Genomic DNA, 19748 nt, shown 5'->3' with positions numbered 1-19748 from the left:
ATGTTGGTGGGCGGGGGGACCGCACTCCTACGTCAAGTTGTGGTCGCTCTGAAAACCGCTCCAATTGGTCCACCGTTTTTATGTTGTTAAATTGAAAAAAAGGACTAGGTGTGTTTATATCACCCCAATATGACTCTTTATGCACTATACTTGCACACGTCTGTCCAAACAGCTTGAAAAGTAGATTTTTCACCATAGGTGCCCTTTAAGATGAGACATTACTTCTCTTATCCAGTGATAATGTGTTGGTGGAATAGGGTCTTTTAATTTAAACGGTATCAGTCTTCTAGCCAGAGAGAACCAAAGGCTAACATTTTGATTTGTCTTATGTTGAGAGGAGCATTCACACTAATCCAGTAGATGTCCAGTAAAGCTTTGGACATGGGCAACCTCCCACTCTCCTTCGTGAAGCAGATATGGAAGTAACTGAAACTGCCATTCATTGAAATTCTGCTAGTCCTGGCTCCATAATTGGGCAAATTTCTTTTAAGCCCATTGTTAAAATGGTCAACTTACAGCAAAAAAGGTGCAAGCCTGGTGCAAAGAACGATTTTTGTGTTTGTAGCTAATATGACCCTTCATGACAACTGTGAGGGGGTGATTTTTTTTTTATAACTCATCATTTTCCTTTATATTAGGTTATATTAGGTCTGCATAATTAAAGGCGTGGCCACTTGAGTGATAGCTAGGTCTCGTTGGTCGCCTTCACTTCACCTCGGCTGATTCCGACTGATTAGCTGCTGAACTTGGTAAATACATCTTATTTTGGTTTTGTTTTATGTTTGTTTTATGTGGTTTACACAGTCAGTTGCCTTTTGGAATTATTTCCTACAATTATCAAATGATATGGCATGCTGTGTGCACTTAATACCAGCTCTATAAATGTATTTGTTTAAGATCATTTATACTTTTCTTTAGAACTTGAATGCGCTCCAGAATCTGACAGATTGATTAGCCGTAGGCTCTAGAACAGTCAATTGCAACACTGTCATACAGTGTTATGCCTGGATTTCCTAAATAGCCTTGCAATTATTAACACAGACTATATTTTAAGTTTTTGGATGTAATTCTCATTTTCCTCCTGTGGAAAAATGCCACGAGAACAATGCTTAGTAGCTCAATTTATTAAAACAGTGTTTTTAAAAGACTAAACACTTCATTGATATAGTGTACAACCAAGCACACGTGGTCAGAACACAAACGAGCCACAGGTAATGAAGTATTAAGCGTTTCTCCCAAAGAAAAGCCTGTCTAGGCAAAATGCTAGCTCCACTCTTGCTTCGCCCGATTTGCCCTTGATTGGTGTTCCCCGGTCGGTTCAATGACGAGCGAAACAAAATGCCGATGATTGGCCATGCCAATTGGTAGCTTCTTTTGGGTTCTTTGGGTGGGTGACATCACGGATACTGCGTCCATATCTTTTACAGTCTATGTTTTTTTGCGGTTGCACGACGTATTTGACGACCGGGAGGGAGACATGCAATTTCCGGGAGATTATCACTCGTTTGCAGGCATCCGGGAGTCTCTGTGCATTTGCGGGAGACTCCTGGAACTTCCGGGATACTTGGGATGTCTGGAATGACCTCCCGCCTAACTCATAATTCTCTCTTCATATAGCCGTATGCTATATGAACATATCGTATACATCCATAAAACACTATGCTATAGCCAGGCTCGGATCATAGCGCTTTCTCACTACAATCAATCCGCTCCAGAGTTCATTTCAATCGAGCCAAGAACACCTCATTCAGGCGATCTTGGACCGATTGTTTGGCGCAGATCCAAGCGCGATTGCTGGATTCACATATGACAAACAAACTGCGCTACTTGGACAAACGAGACAGGTTCCAAAACAAAAGTCTAGGTGTGAAAGCACCCTTAGAGAGTCTGACTTTAGACCAGTGTAAACGATAAACAATTTTGAATTGTATTACAGCATGTCTGAGGCATATGGATAATGAGAAATTTCCTTGTATTATATTGCACAAATCTTCATCTGAGATTAGTTCTGCCATACTAAAGAAAATGCCATAGCATAAATAAAAATAATAAATAATAATAATAATAAAAATAGTTATTTTATGCTATACAAAATTTTATGCTATACAATATTGTTTTTTAAATGTTAAAACTGTTTCATATTATTTTAAATTCAGAAAATGAACAGCCATTAAGAAACACAAATATATAAAATAAATATCACCACCTCTTTGGGTTTTTTCCTTTATGCCAAAAATTACTTGTATATATTGTAAAGTTTGCGTTTTATAGACAAATTTAGCAAATTTTCTACTGTAACTACATCAAAACTTTTATGTGAAGAATAACACATTTTTAAAAGTAATATGCATTGCAAAGAACTTAATTTAGTTCATTTAATTTAACTTTAATGATGTTCAATATTTAGATATTCTTCAACCCTCTGATACCAGATTGTCAAAAAGTTGTATCTCTGCCAATTCCTATCGTAACAAACCATGGAAAGCTTAATAGCTTAAAAAATACATTTTGGGTGAATCTCAATTTCAAATTGTGGTCCACGATCACATAATGTATATTGTGATACACACATTTGCAATATTTATATTACTGATTGATCTATACAGCAGTGTTCTAAAAGATTGTTGTTGGTAAAAAATTCTGTCAGAAAGTCCTGTCATTTCACTAGGCGACCATCTTTAAACCGCCTCTCAGGCAATATGTACAGGCATTCTGTTTGAATGGGGACACATCAACTTCTCCAAAACTGCTTGCCAAGCTTATAATTGAATTTCATATTAGGAATCACCAATATAATTAAACAATATCTGTCTCTTTAGATTCTAAACGTCTGAATCACACAAAACCTGCAGAAACACACTTCTGGTCCAGCCCCCTCCTCCAGAATATCGTCAGTCTACAGCGATTACTGATTGGCTCCTGTAATAGAAGGTGGTCTTCATTTACCATTTTGACGTTACACTTTTCCCCATTCAAAATGATACATGTCTTGAGTGACAAGTCTTGTGTAATCTATAGTCTTTGTTCATCTAAAGATTTCGATAATGGTGCAGATTTTCTGCTATAATAAATGCTGTTCTTTTGAGTTTTCTATTCCCAACATTATGAAGTGCGGTTTCTTGAAGCATTAGGATGATTTCAAAGGCTCATGTGATAATGAAAACTGATTAAATGGTGTTATTTGAAAATAGCAGAATATCATTTGTTTGTGTATTTTTGATCAAATAAATGAGCAAAAGAGACTATTTTAAAACATGTGAATGTTTATGCAATGTTAGAAATGAAGCTAACGATCTGAAATGTTATGAATGTGTCTTTGTTAATTGTTATTTACATTTTTTTATCCAGCTCGTTTGAGAGATCAGTTTCATTGATGCTATTTTAAAATCACAATATTTAGGTTAACCATTTTCTGAGTAAAAATCAAGCATGATATAGTTCTCCGCGCTCTAGCCTACTGCTTAGCTCTTAAATGCGGCTTTAAACGCTGAGTTGTCTCACTACCCTGCACACAATTGATTTTGACAATCTTTTCGCCATTGGGAAAAACACATAACTCACTGATGACTGTGGGCCTGCACTCCTCAGCTCCTTGGGAACCACAGAAATTATGCTAGCATTAATGTTTAATATTGCCAGGGACTCAAGAGATGCACATGTGTGCAAGGTCCTTTGTCTTTGTGTCAAGCGGAATGTGCTTCAATGCATGGCAAAAAGAGGTTTCAAATGAGAGAGAGAGAGAGAGAGAGAGAGAGAGAGAGAGAGTTTCCCTTTGGTCACCGCATGGTGAATAATGCAGAAAGGGAGGGTAAAATGACGACTGGGCCGGCACAAACAGGCCAGGCCTCAGTAAGGCCAGGCCCACAGAGAGCTGATCCACACAAATTTCCTTACATCTGCACAATGTATTGAAAATAACATTTTGCAGTCTTAGAACTGCAATTATTGAGATGTATGTGTGCTAAGCGAATGCAATCAGATAAGTGTCTCTGCTTATAGCAGGTGTTAAAGGGACAGTACATATTTCCAGCAGTTAAATAACACTACCTAATTCTACATTTCTATATATACATATATACACACACACACGTATATATATATATATATATATATATATATATATATATATATATATATATATATATATATATATATATATATATATATATATCTCAAAACTGTAATGGGTACTGATGATAAGCCAACCAAACACTTCTTCCCATCATAAACTAGTTATGTCCAGCAACCAGTTAACACAGGTTTGGTTTCAGGAGAGGTAATAACAATTCATGGTAGCCAAAACGAAGTTTAATACATACTGTAAAAGCTTTTTTTTATCTTTAGTAACACATACTAACGCTAATCAATGTTGTTTTCTTTGTTAACATAAACAAATTTGACCTATAGGCTTTACCGTTTTGGACTTTATACGCCACTAAAACATCCAGATTGATAGCTAGGTGCTATTATAAACCAGGATTTAAAATATAGTATTACCTGAATGTAGTTTTCATCCTGGTTTATGACGTTGTGCTGAAGTAACTGTGTACAGCAAAATGGCAACCGCGTCTTAAACCTCCTTAATCCAATTCAAACACAAATGAATCGGTTCTTTTAATGAATCTTTCAAATTTTCATAAGACAGTGTGTTGTTGTAGATCCAATATCTGAAGGATAGTGTGACATTAAAGACAGGTTAAACTAGCTTTGCCGAAAGAGATAAATTATACATATATATGTAAAACATATTTAAAAATAAATATATTTATTAAACTGTAAAAAAAATTAAAATAATAACAATAATAATATTGCAGTAATTAGGCTACTGAAGAAATTCATATAAGGCTTTGTTCAAAAGCAACTATCTTACCAATCACCGAAATGTATGCAGTATTGAGACTTCGAGTAAAGATCAGCTTGAAATAACTATGGAAATAACCTCTTTATTGCCTGATGACAATGATGACCTCAAATCTAGAATAAGAAGGGAATAGCATATTAATTAGCTGCACATGATTTCAGCAGACTGATAACACATGTCTTTAACCAGGACATCAAAATATATGCAAGACAGAAAAGCAGCGTCCTCATCAAAACACCCAGGACAGCATGAGCACATCCTTATGCAATACCTGTATTTTAACTTTTACAGAAACTTGCGGAATACTTAAGAGAGAGATGACTCATTCATAGACCACCACTCCATTTCAGAAAAAATCATTGATGGCACACACCAGTGCATGATCATAGCGTGTCTCTCTGACTAAAATTCTGTGAATTGTTGGTCTCATTTGTCCCCAATAATGAATGTTGGACAATAAACACAAAAAGATCCTGTTTCTTCAAACTGTGATCTTGTATGCAAATATAATCTTGCAACATCCAATGCAAGATACTATTTGATTCTAATTCACTCTTGCCCTCCTCCACTGAAAATAAACAGTGTCAGCTAAGTTTGAGCCCATGCACACATACCTAACTATGCACTCCAGACAGACTGGTAATACACTACCTTGAGGAAACTGTGGATTAAAGGGATAGTTCACTCAAAAATAAAAACATACTTACAAGTCACTCACCCTCATGGAGTGTCAAACTTTTTGAGGATATTTTTAAGAAAGCTGAAAACTAGACTTCCATAGTAGAAAAAAATTACATGGAAGTCCACTAAGAACCAAAGTTTAATAAAAATAATCCTTTATCGTTCTGCCAAAAAAAGTCCCTACATATTTTAATTTTGGGGTGAGCTATGCCTTTAACAGTCAAAATAAAGCTTTATAGATTTCATTATTACAATGATATTTTGTATTGGGTGTATTGGGTGATACATTTGTTTCAATGTCCGGTTGAACAGAATACGTAGGCAATGCCATGTTTTTGTTAACTTAAATATCAATATTATTGTATTACATAATAAACTTGAAACTGAAAAATTCTGTCATCCTTTACACCTCTTACTTGGATATTTTTTTCTGTTGAGCACAAAAATATATATTGAAGAATGTTGAAAACCAGTACTCACTGAATTTCATAGTATTTTTTTATTCTACAATCAAATGACAACTAGTTTCCAACATTTTTTAAGACTATCTTCTATTATGATCAGCAAAAAAAAAAAAAAAAAAAAAAACGAATAAAGCTGTGGAATCCCTTTTAAAATAAAAAATAATCAAATTCTTAACAAATAAATAAATAAATAAATAAAAAAGACCTCATTTATGTTCCCTTGTGTGGTTTTAATCCTTTATTTCTTTCATTTCAGTGAAGTATGAGTGTATGAGTTTCTTTCATACGTTTAAAAACAAAAGAAGATATTTTGAAGAATGTTAGAAATTGTTACTCAGTTTCTTGTTTTTTTTTTTTGTATTCTATAATAAGTCAAATGACAACCGGTTTCCAACATTTTTCAAACTATCTTCTATTATGTAGAGCAACAACAAAACTAACAAAGCTGTAGAATCACTTATAAAATTGAAAGAATTGTCAAATTCTTAAAAAAAAAAAAAAAAATGATCTCATCATTTACACTCCCCTTAATGGTTTTAATCTTTTATGAGTTTCTTTCATCTGTTGAACACAAAATAAGATATTTTGTAGAATGTTGAAAATTGATACTCATTGAATTTCATAGTATTTTTGTATTTTACAATAAGTGAAATGACAACTAGTTTCCAACATTTTACAAACTATCTTCTATTATGATTAGCAAAAAAAAAAAAAAAAACAAAGCTGTGAAATCTTTCATAAAAATAAAAAAAATTATAGTATTTTTATATTCTACAATAATAGTTTCCAACATTTTTCAAACTATTTTCTATAATATTCAGCAACAACAACAAAAACAACAAAAAATACTAATAAAGCTATGAAATCACTTATAAAATAAAATAAAAAAATGAAAAAGACTTCATCATTTACGCTCCCTCATGTGGTTTTAATCCTTTATGGGGGTTTTTCAGCTATTGTACAAAAAAGAAGATGTTTTGAAGAATGCTGCTTGTTGTCACCCAACAAATTCCATAGTCAGAAATAAATTATGGAAGTCAGTGGGTTCCATCTACCAGCATTTTTCCAAAATACCTTATTTTGTGTTCAACAGAAGAAAGAAACTCAAATAGGTTTTTAACAAGCAAGTAAATAAATGACGGAATAATTTTCTTTCTATTAGATAAAAGATTAAACTTGATCAGCAATACTTCAACAACATGCTTTGTGTGTCAATATACAGATTAAGATGTCTCCTGTTTTCCATTAAACGCTCACTACTCTCCTAAAAAAAATCTTCCTGCTGTCCCAAATAAACCAAAAAAGACCATCATGGGATGACTCCACACCAGCCCTCGCCCTCGCTCTGATCATGCGGTGGCTGAGAAAGGCTGAGTGTGGCAGTGGCTGAGGTTTGATAACCTTCTTGTTAACCCTCTTTGTGTGTGAAAAGCGTGTCTTACCTAAAGCATCATCATCAGCAGTTCATTTGCTGGTACTCAGGGCATGTGTGATTACCGACAGGCAGCGGTGAGGAGGTCTCAGGCCCTCTCTGAGTGATTACTAATTACAGTTCAGACTGAAAGAGCGGCGGCTGTAGAGGAGGAAACAGAGACCAGCCAGAACATCACGACACACTGAAGACTCACTGCCAATGCCTGACCAGAACATTCTGGTTCATATGAAGTGAGAAAGCTGAAGAGGAACACACTGGTCTAGTCTATAACTCTGCGTTCAGTTCACTGTAAAAAAATAAAAATAAAATGTTGTAAAATTTGCAGTATTACTGGCAACTTTAGTTGCCAGTAATACTGTAAAAATTATAAGAGCAGTGTAAATTAACAATTACATTTTACAGTATTACTGGCATCCAAAAATGCATAATATAATGACTATAATGAACTTTTATTTACTCTTAAAGGTATAGATCCCCCCAAATTATTTTGATTGGTTTTAAGATATGTCAGTTTTAGATTTATCATCCAGAAATGGCACAAGAGAGCTACGATACCTGAAAATTAGAATATAATTTACCTTCTAATTAAAGGAATGAACAATGAAAACATACACACTATTATTCTCACTCTCAAGTTTTTCCAAACCATCACAAGTGTTTTTATTCTGTTGAACACTAAAGAAGATATTATGAAAGCTGAGATCCTGTTACCATTGACTTTTATAGTAGGTAAAAGAAATACCATGGATATCAATGGGTACAAGTTTTCAGCTTTAATGTATGGGAATTGGGCACATCCCACAGGAAGCGAAATTTCAGGTAGGATGGCGTGAACTCTATAAGACGTTCAAAATACGCTGTTTATAACTTGCATTCATAACTAGTATAATAACTAGAAATCAGCGTCTAGAGACATTTAAAGGCTTAACTGGGTTAATTAGGCAAGTCATTGTATAATAGTGGTTTGTTCTGTAGACAATAATATTGACCTTAAAATGGTTGTAAAAAGCCAAAATAAAAGAAATAAGACTTTTTCCAGAAGAAAAAATATTATAGGAAATACTGTAAAAATGAGGGAAGTCGTAGTGGCGCCGTGGGAAGTACGATCGCTTCACACAAAGAAGGTCGTTGGTTAGAGCACCGGCTGGGTCAGTTGGCGTTTCTGTGTGGAGTTTGCATGTACTCCCCATGTTTGCATGGGTTTGATCCAGGTGTTCCGGTTTCCCCCACAGTCCAAAGATATGTGCTATAGGTGAATTGAATAAGCTTAATTGGCCGTAGTGTATGTGTGTGAATGCAAGAGTGTAGGTGTGTCTCAGTGTGGGGTTACGGCTGAAAGGGTATCCGCTATGTAAAACATGTGCTGAATAAGTTGGCGGTTCGTTCCGCTGTGACGACCCTTGATAAATAAAGGGACTAAGCTGAAAAGAAAATGAATGAATGAATGCTGTGAAAATGTTCTTAATCTGTTAAATAACACTTGAGAAATATTTTTTAATTCAAAAGAAGGCAAATTATTTTGACTTCAACTATCAACTATTCAACTATTGACTTCAATTTGTGAAGATATGAACATTTGTAATTAAATTATGCAGCAAATTTATTTTTGTATTATCCTATACTGAAATTTCTGTTTTTTACTCATTTTCCAACATGTAATCTCAAATGCCTTTTTACCTGACAAAAGACTTGTCATCAATCAGTTGTAAGAGCAACAAATAATAACTTGACTCCTAGTTGATCGTTTGGAAAAGTGGCACAAGGTAGATTTTTTAAATGAATTTGTTGAACTGCATCCTAATCAAATACTGCAGAAGACCTATTGGACCCAAGATTCTCACAGAAATCAGTCAAGTTTGGTAAAGGAAAAATTATGGTTTAGGGTTACATTCAGTATGGGGGCGTGTGAGAGATCTGCAGAGTGGATGGCAACATCAACAGCCTGAGATGTCAAGACATTTGTGTTGCCCATTACATTACAAATCCCAGGAGAGGGCAAATTCTTCTGCAGGATAGCGCTCCTTCTCATACTTTATAGCCTTCATGTCAAAGTTGAAAGCAAAAAAAGTCAAGGTGCTTTAGGATAGGCTGTCCCAGTCATCAGACATGAACATTATTGAGCATGTCTGGGTTAAGATGAAGAAGGAGGCATTGAAGATGAATCCAAAGAATCTTGATGAACTCTGGGAGTCTTACAAGAACACTTTCTTTGCCATTCCAGATCAATTTATTAATAAGTTATCTGAGTTATTGTAGAGATGTATAGATGCAGTCCTACAAGCTCATGGGACTCACTCACAATAGTAATTATTTTTTTTCACATTTTTTCACAGCACCATGATTTTATATTCTATACTGTACATTATTTCTGTTAAGTGACAAGACTTTTGTCTAATCAAAGTCAGACTTTACTGTCCTAATTAAAGTAAGTAAAAAGTAAAAATCAAGGCATGATCATATTTTATTTTGGTATAATATTTGCCTTTTATATAAGCCACTTTTGATACCAACTGATCAACTAGAAGTCAAGTTATTATTTGTTCTTTCTAAAACTTGGATAAGTGACAAGACTTTTGTCAGGTAGTGTATGGCTCTGATGCATCAATCATCATCAAACTTGATCAAGAATGAGTTTTACAAGTTTAAAAGGTTTTTAAAACTGTGCATGTTTGTAATGAATTACAGTGATTTTACCATCTTTATCACTACAGCTGTGTGCCAAAACGATTTTAAAAGAAGACGCTTCAATCCTGGGTTGTGGACATTAAATTAGGTTTATTTTGTACATTAACATATGGGGTATCCATAAAAATACAGTGCAAAGTTAACCGCGTGTACTGTGTGTGTGTGTGTGTGTGTGTGTGTGTGTGTGTGTGTGTGTGTGTGTGTGTGTGTGTGAACTTTATAACAACACTGTGTATGACTCATGAAAAGGTTTAAATTAACCACAACAAATACATCAAATAATCATTGGGAAGGTTCTTACTGTAGTATTTCTCACAGATTTCTCGTGAGGTCCCCTTCGTTCATGTCTTTCGCTGTACTGTTTACTGTTTGACAGGCACATGAGAACAGTGGATGGGGAGAACTAGCATTAAGGGCACAGGCAGCAAAAACAGCTATATTGTGTTCATAGCAGAAAAGTCAATATTCTGAAAGGTATAATAAATAATCTGATAGGTGTTTTGAGCTGAAACTTTACAAACATATTCAGGAGACACAAAAGACTTATCTTAAATCTTGAAATAGGGTTAAAATAGCTGCCCTTTAATTACTTCTTGACAATTGAAGCTGAATTTAAAAAAAGTATGTTAAGAGTTTTAAGTTAATATTTTAGAAACAAAATGTCCCTAAATACACCTTCAAACATTATCTTTATAGATGAATTGATATAATTTATGCTATTATTAAAAAATATCTCAAAGTTTTATGTCTTTAATATAGTCTGTATTTTTTTTTTTTTTTGGAGACACAAAATGTTTACCTGCATTTCTATAATCACCCATATGCAATTTTGCTATAATCAATAACAAATGTTAGCAATAAATTTATTCATTATCACCTCCATTATGTGAGTTTGTGACATATAAGAATAATAATGATCGAGCAACACAATCTGTTACCAGAGGAGACTGTCCTGTGCAGTTTAGGCGTACAACTTTCAGTCATCAGTCTTCTCAGTTAGAGCCAGTCGTTTCTGGAAAACACTTCCCATGGATTTAAGAGGTGTTACGAATTATTCAACATTTAAATACAAGTTAAAGAAATGGCTAAAAGCAAATCAAGTTTGTAATCACATGTAATTCTTTTGTCTAACATTTTAAGAAATCCTTTTTATATGTTCTATCCCTTTGTCGTATGTAACTTTACTCTTATTGTATTTGCAAATGTCTGGCAAGGGGCAACAGATGAAAATTAGCCCTTGTGGCTGACTCTGGCTTATTTACCGTTCTACTAATCAGTATTACCCCTGTTAAATAAATACATTTCAAATTTCAAATTGATCTGAAGTGAAAGAGAACCAGATCTTTCAGACATCTCAACTTACTGCTTTGAGAAAAACGGATGCAATGTGCGCTATATAAAGACTACAACTACCATTTTCTCCTGACTGACTTTGCTTCTTATAAAGCAAAAAAAAAAGTGTGACCGTCAAATGCAAAACAAAAGAAAATTGAAGCAGGGAGGTGAACAGATTTCTCATTTTCTTTTCATCTTCACAAGCACTTCCATTTCTGTCAGCCTGCATGAGAGACATTCACTTCTTGCTCTTATACGCCTTAACAAAGAGAGGCAGAGGGAAGAATGGCTATGACTTAAAGCGACAGCAGCATTAAAAGATGGCCTTCATCTGGCATCTTGCAGGGAAAGTGACATTTAGAGCTGCGCCCTGAGAACTGCCTGTTCACTGCACTGGCCTATGGGATGCGTGAGGAGAGGGCCTTTTACATATACAGCTGATGGCACAGTGGGGAATGTAAGCTTCAACAGGTGAAATGCGACCAGGCCACATATTATTAGATGACTGACATGTCGGAGAGGAGCTTGAGCTGCTTTATGAATGAAAGACAGGTAAGAGCTTTCCCAAATTTATGCAGACGGATGCAGTGCATTCCTTAAGCTGCATTAAAGGCACAAACCAAATGTTTGTTCTGGGAAAATAGATTGCTCACTAATAAAATTTAAATTCTGACGATTAATTAAACTGGATTAAATACAAGAGGTCATTTGAAAAAGCAAGATAATTTTACATCTCTTAAATGTCTAATTTTATGCAGGAGTCTAAAATGTCCCGGTGCAAAATAGTCTGCAATTCCACGCCATTACCTTCCCCTGCAATGAAAGGACATTTTCACTGTTTTGACACATGTCACTCAGGTGACAGGGCGCCTGCCCAGTATTTTCGGAGCAGGCCTTCACTTGCTATTCAGAGCTGGCTGGAACAATTTATCAGGAGAAACCCTCATACTGTGCCTTATAAGAACACTATAAAAAATGTATCATACATTTTGGTCCTTCGAATTCTCAATCGATTCTTACATTTGAACAAAATAAACCAAAAGTACTAAAAAAATAGAAAAATTTGTGTATTTCTTTTTCTCAAAAGGGAAACTCAATCAATAACTGACAAGACCAAAATAAATGTACTTAAAAAATATTTCTGCTTCTTGTTCAAACCACTTATTTAAAATGAACTGAATCAACACAATTCTTGGGGACAACTTGATTGTTTTATGCTCAATCCACTTGGACAACATGAAGAAATTGTGTGGAACCCTGCAACCATGTTTTAACAGTGTCGATCACCCCCACTACTGCTCAAAAGTTTGGGGTCAGTACGAATTTTAAATATTTTAAAATAAACATCTCCTGCTCACCAAGACTGCATTTATTTAATCAAAAATACGATACAAATTGTAAAATTGTGAAATGTTATAGTGTGAAATGCACTATAAAACAACTGTTTAAAAGAAGTTTATCACTTAATTTAATAATGTAATCCAGTGATTTTAATGTAATGTGTATTTATAAAGTGCATTTATTGTGTATGGTCATATACCCAAAAGGCTTCACAACCATGAGGGGAGTCTCTTTACACCACCACCAGTGTGCAGCACCCATTTGGATGATGCTACAGCAGCCACAGGACAACGGCGCCAGTGCACTTGCCACACACCAGCTATTGGTGGACAGTAATCGAGCCAATTCGGTGGATGGGGATGATTAAGAGGCCATGATGGGTAAGGGCCTATTGAGGGACTATTGAGGGCCAGGACACCAGGGTTACACCTCTACTCTTTACGAGAAGTGCCATGGGATTTTTAATGACCACAGAGAGTCAGGACCTCAGTTTAATGTCTCATCCAAAAGACGGCGGCCACTGACAGTGTAGTGTCCCCTTCACGTTTTACAGGGGCATTAGGACTCACACAGACCACAGCTTGAGTGCCCCTGCTGGCCTCTCTAACACCACTTCCAACAGCAACCTAGCTTTCCCATGTGGTCTCCCATCCAGGTACTGACCAGGCTCAACCCTGCTTAGCTTCAGTGAGTAACTGGTCTTGGGCTTCAGGGTGATATGGCTGTGGCATTGATATGAATATTAATAATAAAGCTTCTTTACTCCAGTCTTCAGAGTCATATGATTCTTCAGAAATCAATAATAATAATAATAATAATATATTGCTCAAATGCACAAAATATATTACATACATTCACTGAGAAATGGAAAAAAAATTGTCATTTATAAAATGGAGTGTCCTCATTTACAGTATGCTGAGCACTGTGTGTGTGTGTGTGTGTGTGCGTGTACTTGTATTTCTCCATTATTTTGTATTTGATTTAAATTTACTAATATCTATATATTAGATAAAGATATATATTTGATATATTATATATTAGATATATATACTAGATATAGATATATATCCCAAACAAACAGGTTTTGAAAAAGTTGAGGGAGAGTAAATGACAGAATTTTCATGTTGCAGTAAACTATATCTACAGTATACCACAGATTTATGCCTTTAGCATGGCTTGAATAAGCATATTGATATCAGGTTGAATTTAAACCTATTAATATATACAGTTGAGGTCAGAATTATTAGCCCCCCCATTGAATTTTTTTCTCTTTTAAATATTTACCAAATGATTATTTACAGAGCAAGGAAAATTTTACAGAATGTCTGATAATATTTCTTTCTACAGAAGAAAGTCTTAATTGTTTTATTTTGGCTTGAATAAAAGCAGTTTTTTTTTTTAAAGCCATTTTAAGGACAAAATTATTAGCCTCTTTAAGCAAAATATATATCTCCAATAGTCTACAGAACAAACCATCATTATACAATAACTTGCATAATTACACTAACCTGCCAAGTTAACCTAATTAACCTAGTTAAGCCTTTAAATTACACTTTAAGCTTTTTAGAAGTGTCTGAAAAATATCTAGTCAAATATTATTTACTGTCATCATGGCTAAGATAAAATAAATCAGTTATTAAAACTATTATGTTTAGAAATGTGTTGAAAACATCTCTCCGTCAAACAGAAATTGGGGAAAACAATAAACAGGGGTGTTAATAATTCAGACTTCAATTGTATATATATATATACACAATCCATTAAAATCATATAATCATATCATTTAATACAATATATTAAATGTAAATAACACAGAACAATAATTATATCGAAAAACCTAAAATAATATATAGCATATTAAATATATTTATATTTTTTTTACATTTTTGCAGCTGGTAGCAGAGGCAACTGATCAGAAAGGGCATAGGCCTACAACAAGGCTGCTGAAGAGAAGGCAGAGCCCTGAATAAGACACTCCCACGAGCGAGGCTGTGATTGGCTGACCTGATCCAATGAGTGGTAAAACAAATGAAGTGTCACAGTGGGAGATTAGATAAATAAGTGAGTGAGGAGCAGAAGGTGGACTCGGGTTTATTTCAATTTGGCCAGATCGCTAGAGCGTTGCAGGGTCTCAATCCCTAATGACCAGAGGGGGATGGGGGTGCAAAGATTGTGTGGACTCCGTTTGGAGGAGGGGAGAAAACACAGACAAATGAATCTGAAATAGTGGATTAAACAAGAGTCCTCAAGATACTCTCAGTGTGAAGGACCAATGATGACATGTTTGTATTCAAGTAACCTATCAATAAATATATGCATCGATGCTATTAGGCTAGCTTGGTCTTCTTGGAGAGGTAACTCTGGTAGTAAAAGTTACTAAACAAAGCGATTAGGCTGAGGGCGTATCCGAGCACCACCATATTCATGGAGTCAGGGAAGTCACAGTCAGCATAGAGATTGAACGCAGTGTGAATGGTCACAATAAAGAACTGGAGCTGAGGGGGAGAAAAAAAGATGACCGTGACACAAATGTGACTGATCCTTTATATTAAGGTATTATTCATAATAAGGGTTTTACCAGCTGGAGGGAAGTGAGGTAGCGTTTCCACCATAAGTATTTCTGCATCTGAGGGCCCAGCGCTGCCAGGCCATAATACATATACATCACCACATGAACAAAAGAGTTTATGAGGCCAATAAGGAAAGCTGAGGGGGAGAGAGAGAGAGAACATCTTTAGTAAATCTGTTTCTATATTGGCAATTTACAACATATGGCATCTGAAACGACGGTGGACTTCAATGAGATTTTTGGCATTTTTATTAGCTGCCTAAAATTAAGCCAATATAGCATGCATTGCTGAGCAGATTCATTGGCTATTTCTGGAGCAATATAGCACCTAGTGGTGTCTGTGTACTACTGCAACAGTATGTAGATACATTTTTAACAATTTTTTTTTTGTTTCTTAATATTTAGGTCATAAAATATTATTATAGTTATTCTTACCAACATCTAGTACATTAAAATGCACTAAAACAACCAGAGCTCTAATATATGCTTATTTTTCATATCAAAGGCTTCACTCAACACACTTTTCACTATTAAAACAATGACCTAAAATAAACTACCAACAACACATAGCATTATACTATTACACATTACACTCCAGTGTTCTTAATTACAAAACAAGAATCACATTTACTGTGTTTGGAATTCACTCCAGTATGTTACATGGTCTATGTTTGACTCACAGTATGAAGTGTTGTGCTCTTTTGTATAGATTGTATACATTTAAAACATATTTTTGTAAGACATATAATGTTTTACAATAGTAAAACATATTTTTTAGCCCTATTGTGAAATTCCAAAAAAATGTTAAAAATTCCACAAAAAAAAAAAAAAAACCCAAGTGCTGTTTAATGGAGAGAATTTGTTTTTCAACACAACTTTAAACATGACAGTTTTAATAATAATATAGAATAATCAATTATTTTTATAACTTTACTTTCTGCCTCAATGACAGTACATAGTATTTAAATTATTTATTTATTTATTTTTTTTTGCATAAAGTGAAAACTAAAGGCTTAACTAGGTTAATTTGACAAGTCACCAACCAAGTTGGCCACCACCACCAACAACAACAACAACAGAAATCTTAAGAGGGCTAATAATATTGATCTTAGAAAAAAAAACATATAAAAAAACTATATATATATATTTACAGTGCACCCGTATTCATAGCTTTTTCCACAATTTTTATGTTATTGCCTTATTACAAAAATGGATTAAATACATTTATTTCCTCAAAATTCTACACACAATACCCCACAAAGGCAATGTAAAAAATTTAAATAAAATTAATTGTTGCAAACTTATTAAAAGTAAAAAAAGCTGAAAATCACATGTACATAAGTATTCACAGCCTTTGCTGTAAAACTCTAAATTGAGCTCAGGTACATTCTGTTTCCACTGATCATTCTTAAGGTGTTTCAGCAGCTTAATTAGATTTCACCTGTGGTAAATTCAGTTGACTGGACATGACTGGAAAAGGCATACAGCTGTCAATCTAAGGTGTCAGGGTTGACAGTGCATGTCAAAGCACAAACCAAGCATGAAGACAAAGGAATTGTCTATAGACCCCTGAGACAGGATTGTCTTGAGGCACAAGGCTGGGGAAGTTTACAAAAACATTTCTGCTGCTCTGAAAGTTCCAATGAGCACATTGGCCTCCATCATCCATAAGTGGAAGATGTTTGGAACCACCAGGACTCTTAGAGCTGGCTGGCCATCTAAGCTGAGTGATCGAAGTAGAAGGGCCTTAGTCAGGGAGGTGATCAATAACCCGCTGGTCACTCTGTCTGAGCGCCAGCGTTCTTCTCTGGAGAGAAGAGAACCTTACAGAAGGACAACCATCTGTGAAGCAATCCACCAATCAGGCCTGAATGGTAGAGTTGCCAGACGGAAGCCACTCCCCACTTGGAATTTGCCAAAAGGCATCTGAAGCACTCTCAGACCATGAGAAACAAAATTCTAGTCAGAAGACTAGTCAGGCTAGAGGGAAAGATGAATGCAGCAATGTACAGAGACATCCTGAATGAAAACCTGCTTCAGAGTCCTATTGACCTCAGACTGGGACAATGGTTCGTCCTCTAGCAGGACAATGACCCAAAGCACGCCGCCAAAATATTAATGGAGTGGCTTCACAACAACTTGGGCAATGTCCTTGAGTGGCCCAGCCAGAGCCCAGATCTTAATCCTATTGAACATCTCTGGAGAGATCTGAAAATGGCTGTACACTGTCGCTTCTCATCCAACCTGAAAGAGCTTGAGAGGTACTGCAAAGAGGAATAGGCAAAAATTCCCAAAGACAGGTGTGCCAAGCTTGTGGCATCTTATTTAAAAACACTTGAGGCTATAATTGCTGCCAAAGGTGCATCAACAAAGTATTGAGCAAAGGCTGTTAATACTTCTGTACATGTGAGTTTTCAGCTTTTTTATTTTTTATAAATTTGCAACAATTTCCATATTAACAACAATAATACAGTCAGGTGCAATTGTAGACCATAGTACAAATACTTCTATTACTGTAGGTATTAATTACAATATAAAATAGTTTGAGTGAAAATTAACATAGATGGACCTTAAATGTATAGAGATCAAGATCATGTTGTCTAGCTTGATTTCAAATGATTCCAATATCAAGCTTAAAGCCTCAAGTTTACTTCCAGTTTGTTTTGATTCAATTATAAAAGTTGTCTCAGCTTGTTCCTAAAAGAATAATATTTACAACTGTTTACGAATAGTTAATCCACACATTGTGCTAAGTGGACACTCTAATGTAAATACGATCTGTTTTATTCCCAAGTAAGATTACTTACACTGCCCTCCTGCAACATACTTGACCCCGGCCCACCAGTTGAAAATCATGGTGCCATGATGATACACATGCAGAAAGGTCAACTGATTATTCTTCTTCCTCAGAATGAAGAACATCTAAAGATAATGAAATGATCTCATTAATGTAACATAGCATCATAAGACACTCATAAACAATCTGATCTGGCAATAAAAGACTCAATAATTTACTTACTGTATCAGCAAGTTCAATGACTTTGGAGAAGTAAAACCACCAGCACACTCTGGCCATCTGCACAGCATTAGAATTGCACAACATTCAAAACATATTTCTTATCCTGCTATTCCAGCAATATTTATATTCTATTCATATTTTACAGAAAAATTTTAATTTGCTATTAATTTCCCTCATCCTCAGGTCATCTAAGATGCTTCGCAATGCTTTACAAGGCCTTAATGTATTGGGAGGATTCAAGGATATCCACTTAAATTTTCATATATATATTTGATTTACTCCTAAAGTGCCGACAGCGATTGACTTGCATTCATGAATCATCAAAAACTTCTAAATCTGCTAAAACAGGAAAAAAAAGAGGATTAGCAAATTAAAAACCAACTCAGATATTTGGGTGAAATATCGCTGTAATGTTTGTGGGGGGATATGCTAATTCTTTGTAAATAATAATTTATTTTAATGATCACTGGCTGACTCTTGAGACATGGGACAAAACAGATAATATTTAACTGTAAATGCAATGAGGGATTGATAATAATAGAGTATATTATTATCAAAATCAACACTTGATGTCTCATATCAAGGTAAAATTGTTTTTAAATGACATGCATAAGGCTTCAAAGATGCCTCCCATTTTGTGTAAAGACCATCAGACATTTATTAAAACTGAATAAATCAGCCAATAAAAGGGGGCAGTTGTCACTTCAATTAAAAGAACCACCTTCACACCATCCACCTTTGCAAAGTACATACGTTTTTTTACACACTCTCAGAAATAAAGGAACAGGAGCTGTCACTGGGGAAACACCTTTTCAAAAGATACAAAAGAATCCACATTGGTACCTCAAAGAGGCATATTAGTACCCAAATGTACCTAAAAAGTACCTTTGAGGTACAATTATGAACCCTTCAGCTACAAATTTGAAAAGGTACAGCCCCAGTGACAGCTCCTGTACCTTTATTTCTGAGAGTGTACATTTGATAGTTTTAGAATGGTAAATTAACCATGATATTTTAAAACCATCATCAAATTTCTGAGGAAAATATTTGAAATTGTTAAACGATTTTCCACCCTGAAGCAGGCTGCATTATAACATCAACAGAGAAACTGGCTACTGCAAAACAATAACATACTGACTGTTGTGATTGTTTTAATGGTTAAACTGGTGAATTCAAGAAAGATTTTATTGATTAGGGCGGCATAGTATTGGAAAAATTTGACATTGCAATATGTTTTTTCTCTGCAATTTATATTGCCATATAAATACAATTTTACCAGATGACTTATATCGCTCTGTTTGCAAAGTCATTACTTTAGACTATGGGAGTGAAATAAAAATATATATTTCTATGTAATT

The 19748-nt window shown here is 35.0% G+C and overlaps 1 protein-coding gene across 1 annotated transcript in view; it reads right to left on the bottom strand.

Annotated features, from left to right (window-relative positions):
- Window positions 1–14877: 14877 nt before the first annotated feature.
- The window catches only part of elovl8a (ELOVL fatty acid elongase 8a), a 6524-nt gene continuing 1653 nt past the window's right edge, over window positions 14878–19748 (bottom strand). Inside the window, 4 exon segments of the mRNA NM_001076593.1 lie at window positions 14878–15297; window positions 15381–15508; window positions 18179–18293; window positions 18391–18447. Coding sequence (NP_001070061.1) covers window positions 15130–15297; window positions 15381–15508; window positions 18179–18293; window positions 18391–18447 — 468 coding nt within the window. The 3' untranslated portion in view covers window positions 14878–15129.

The sequence above is a fragment of the Danio rerio genome, chromosome 2 (assembly GCF_052040795.2).
Source record: "Danio rerio strain M-AB ecotype USA chromosome 2, GRCz13ab, whole genome shotgun sequence".
Taxonomy (NCBI): domain Eukaryota; kingdom Metazoa; phylum Chordata; class Actinopteri; order Cypriniformes; family Danionidae; genus Danio; species Danio rerio.
This window is presented reverse-complemented; position numbering and strand designations above follow the sequence as displayed.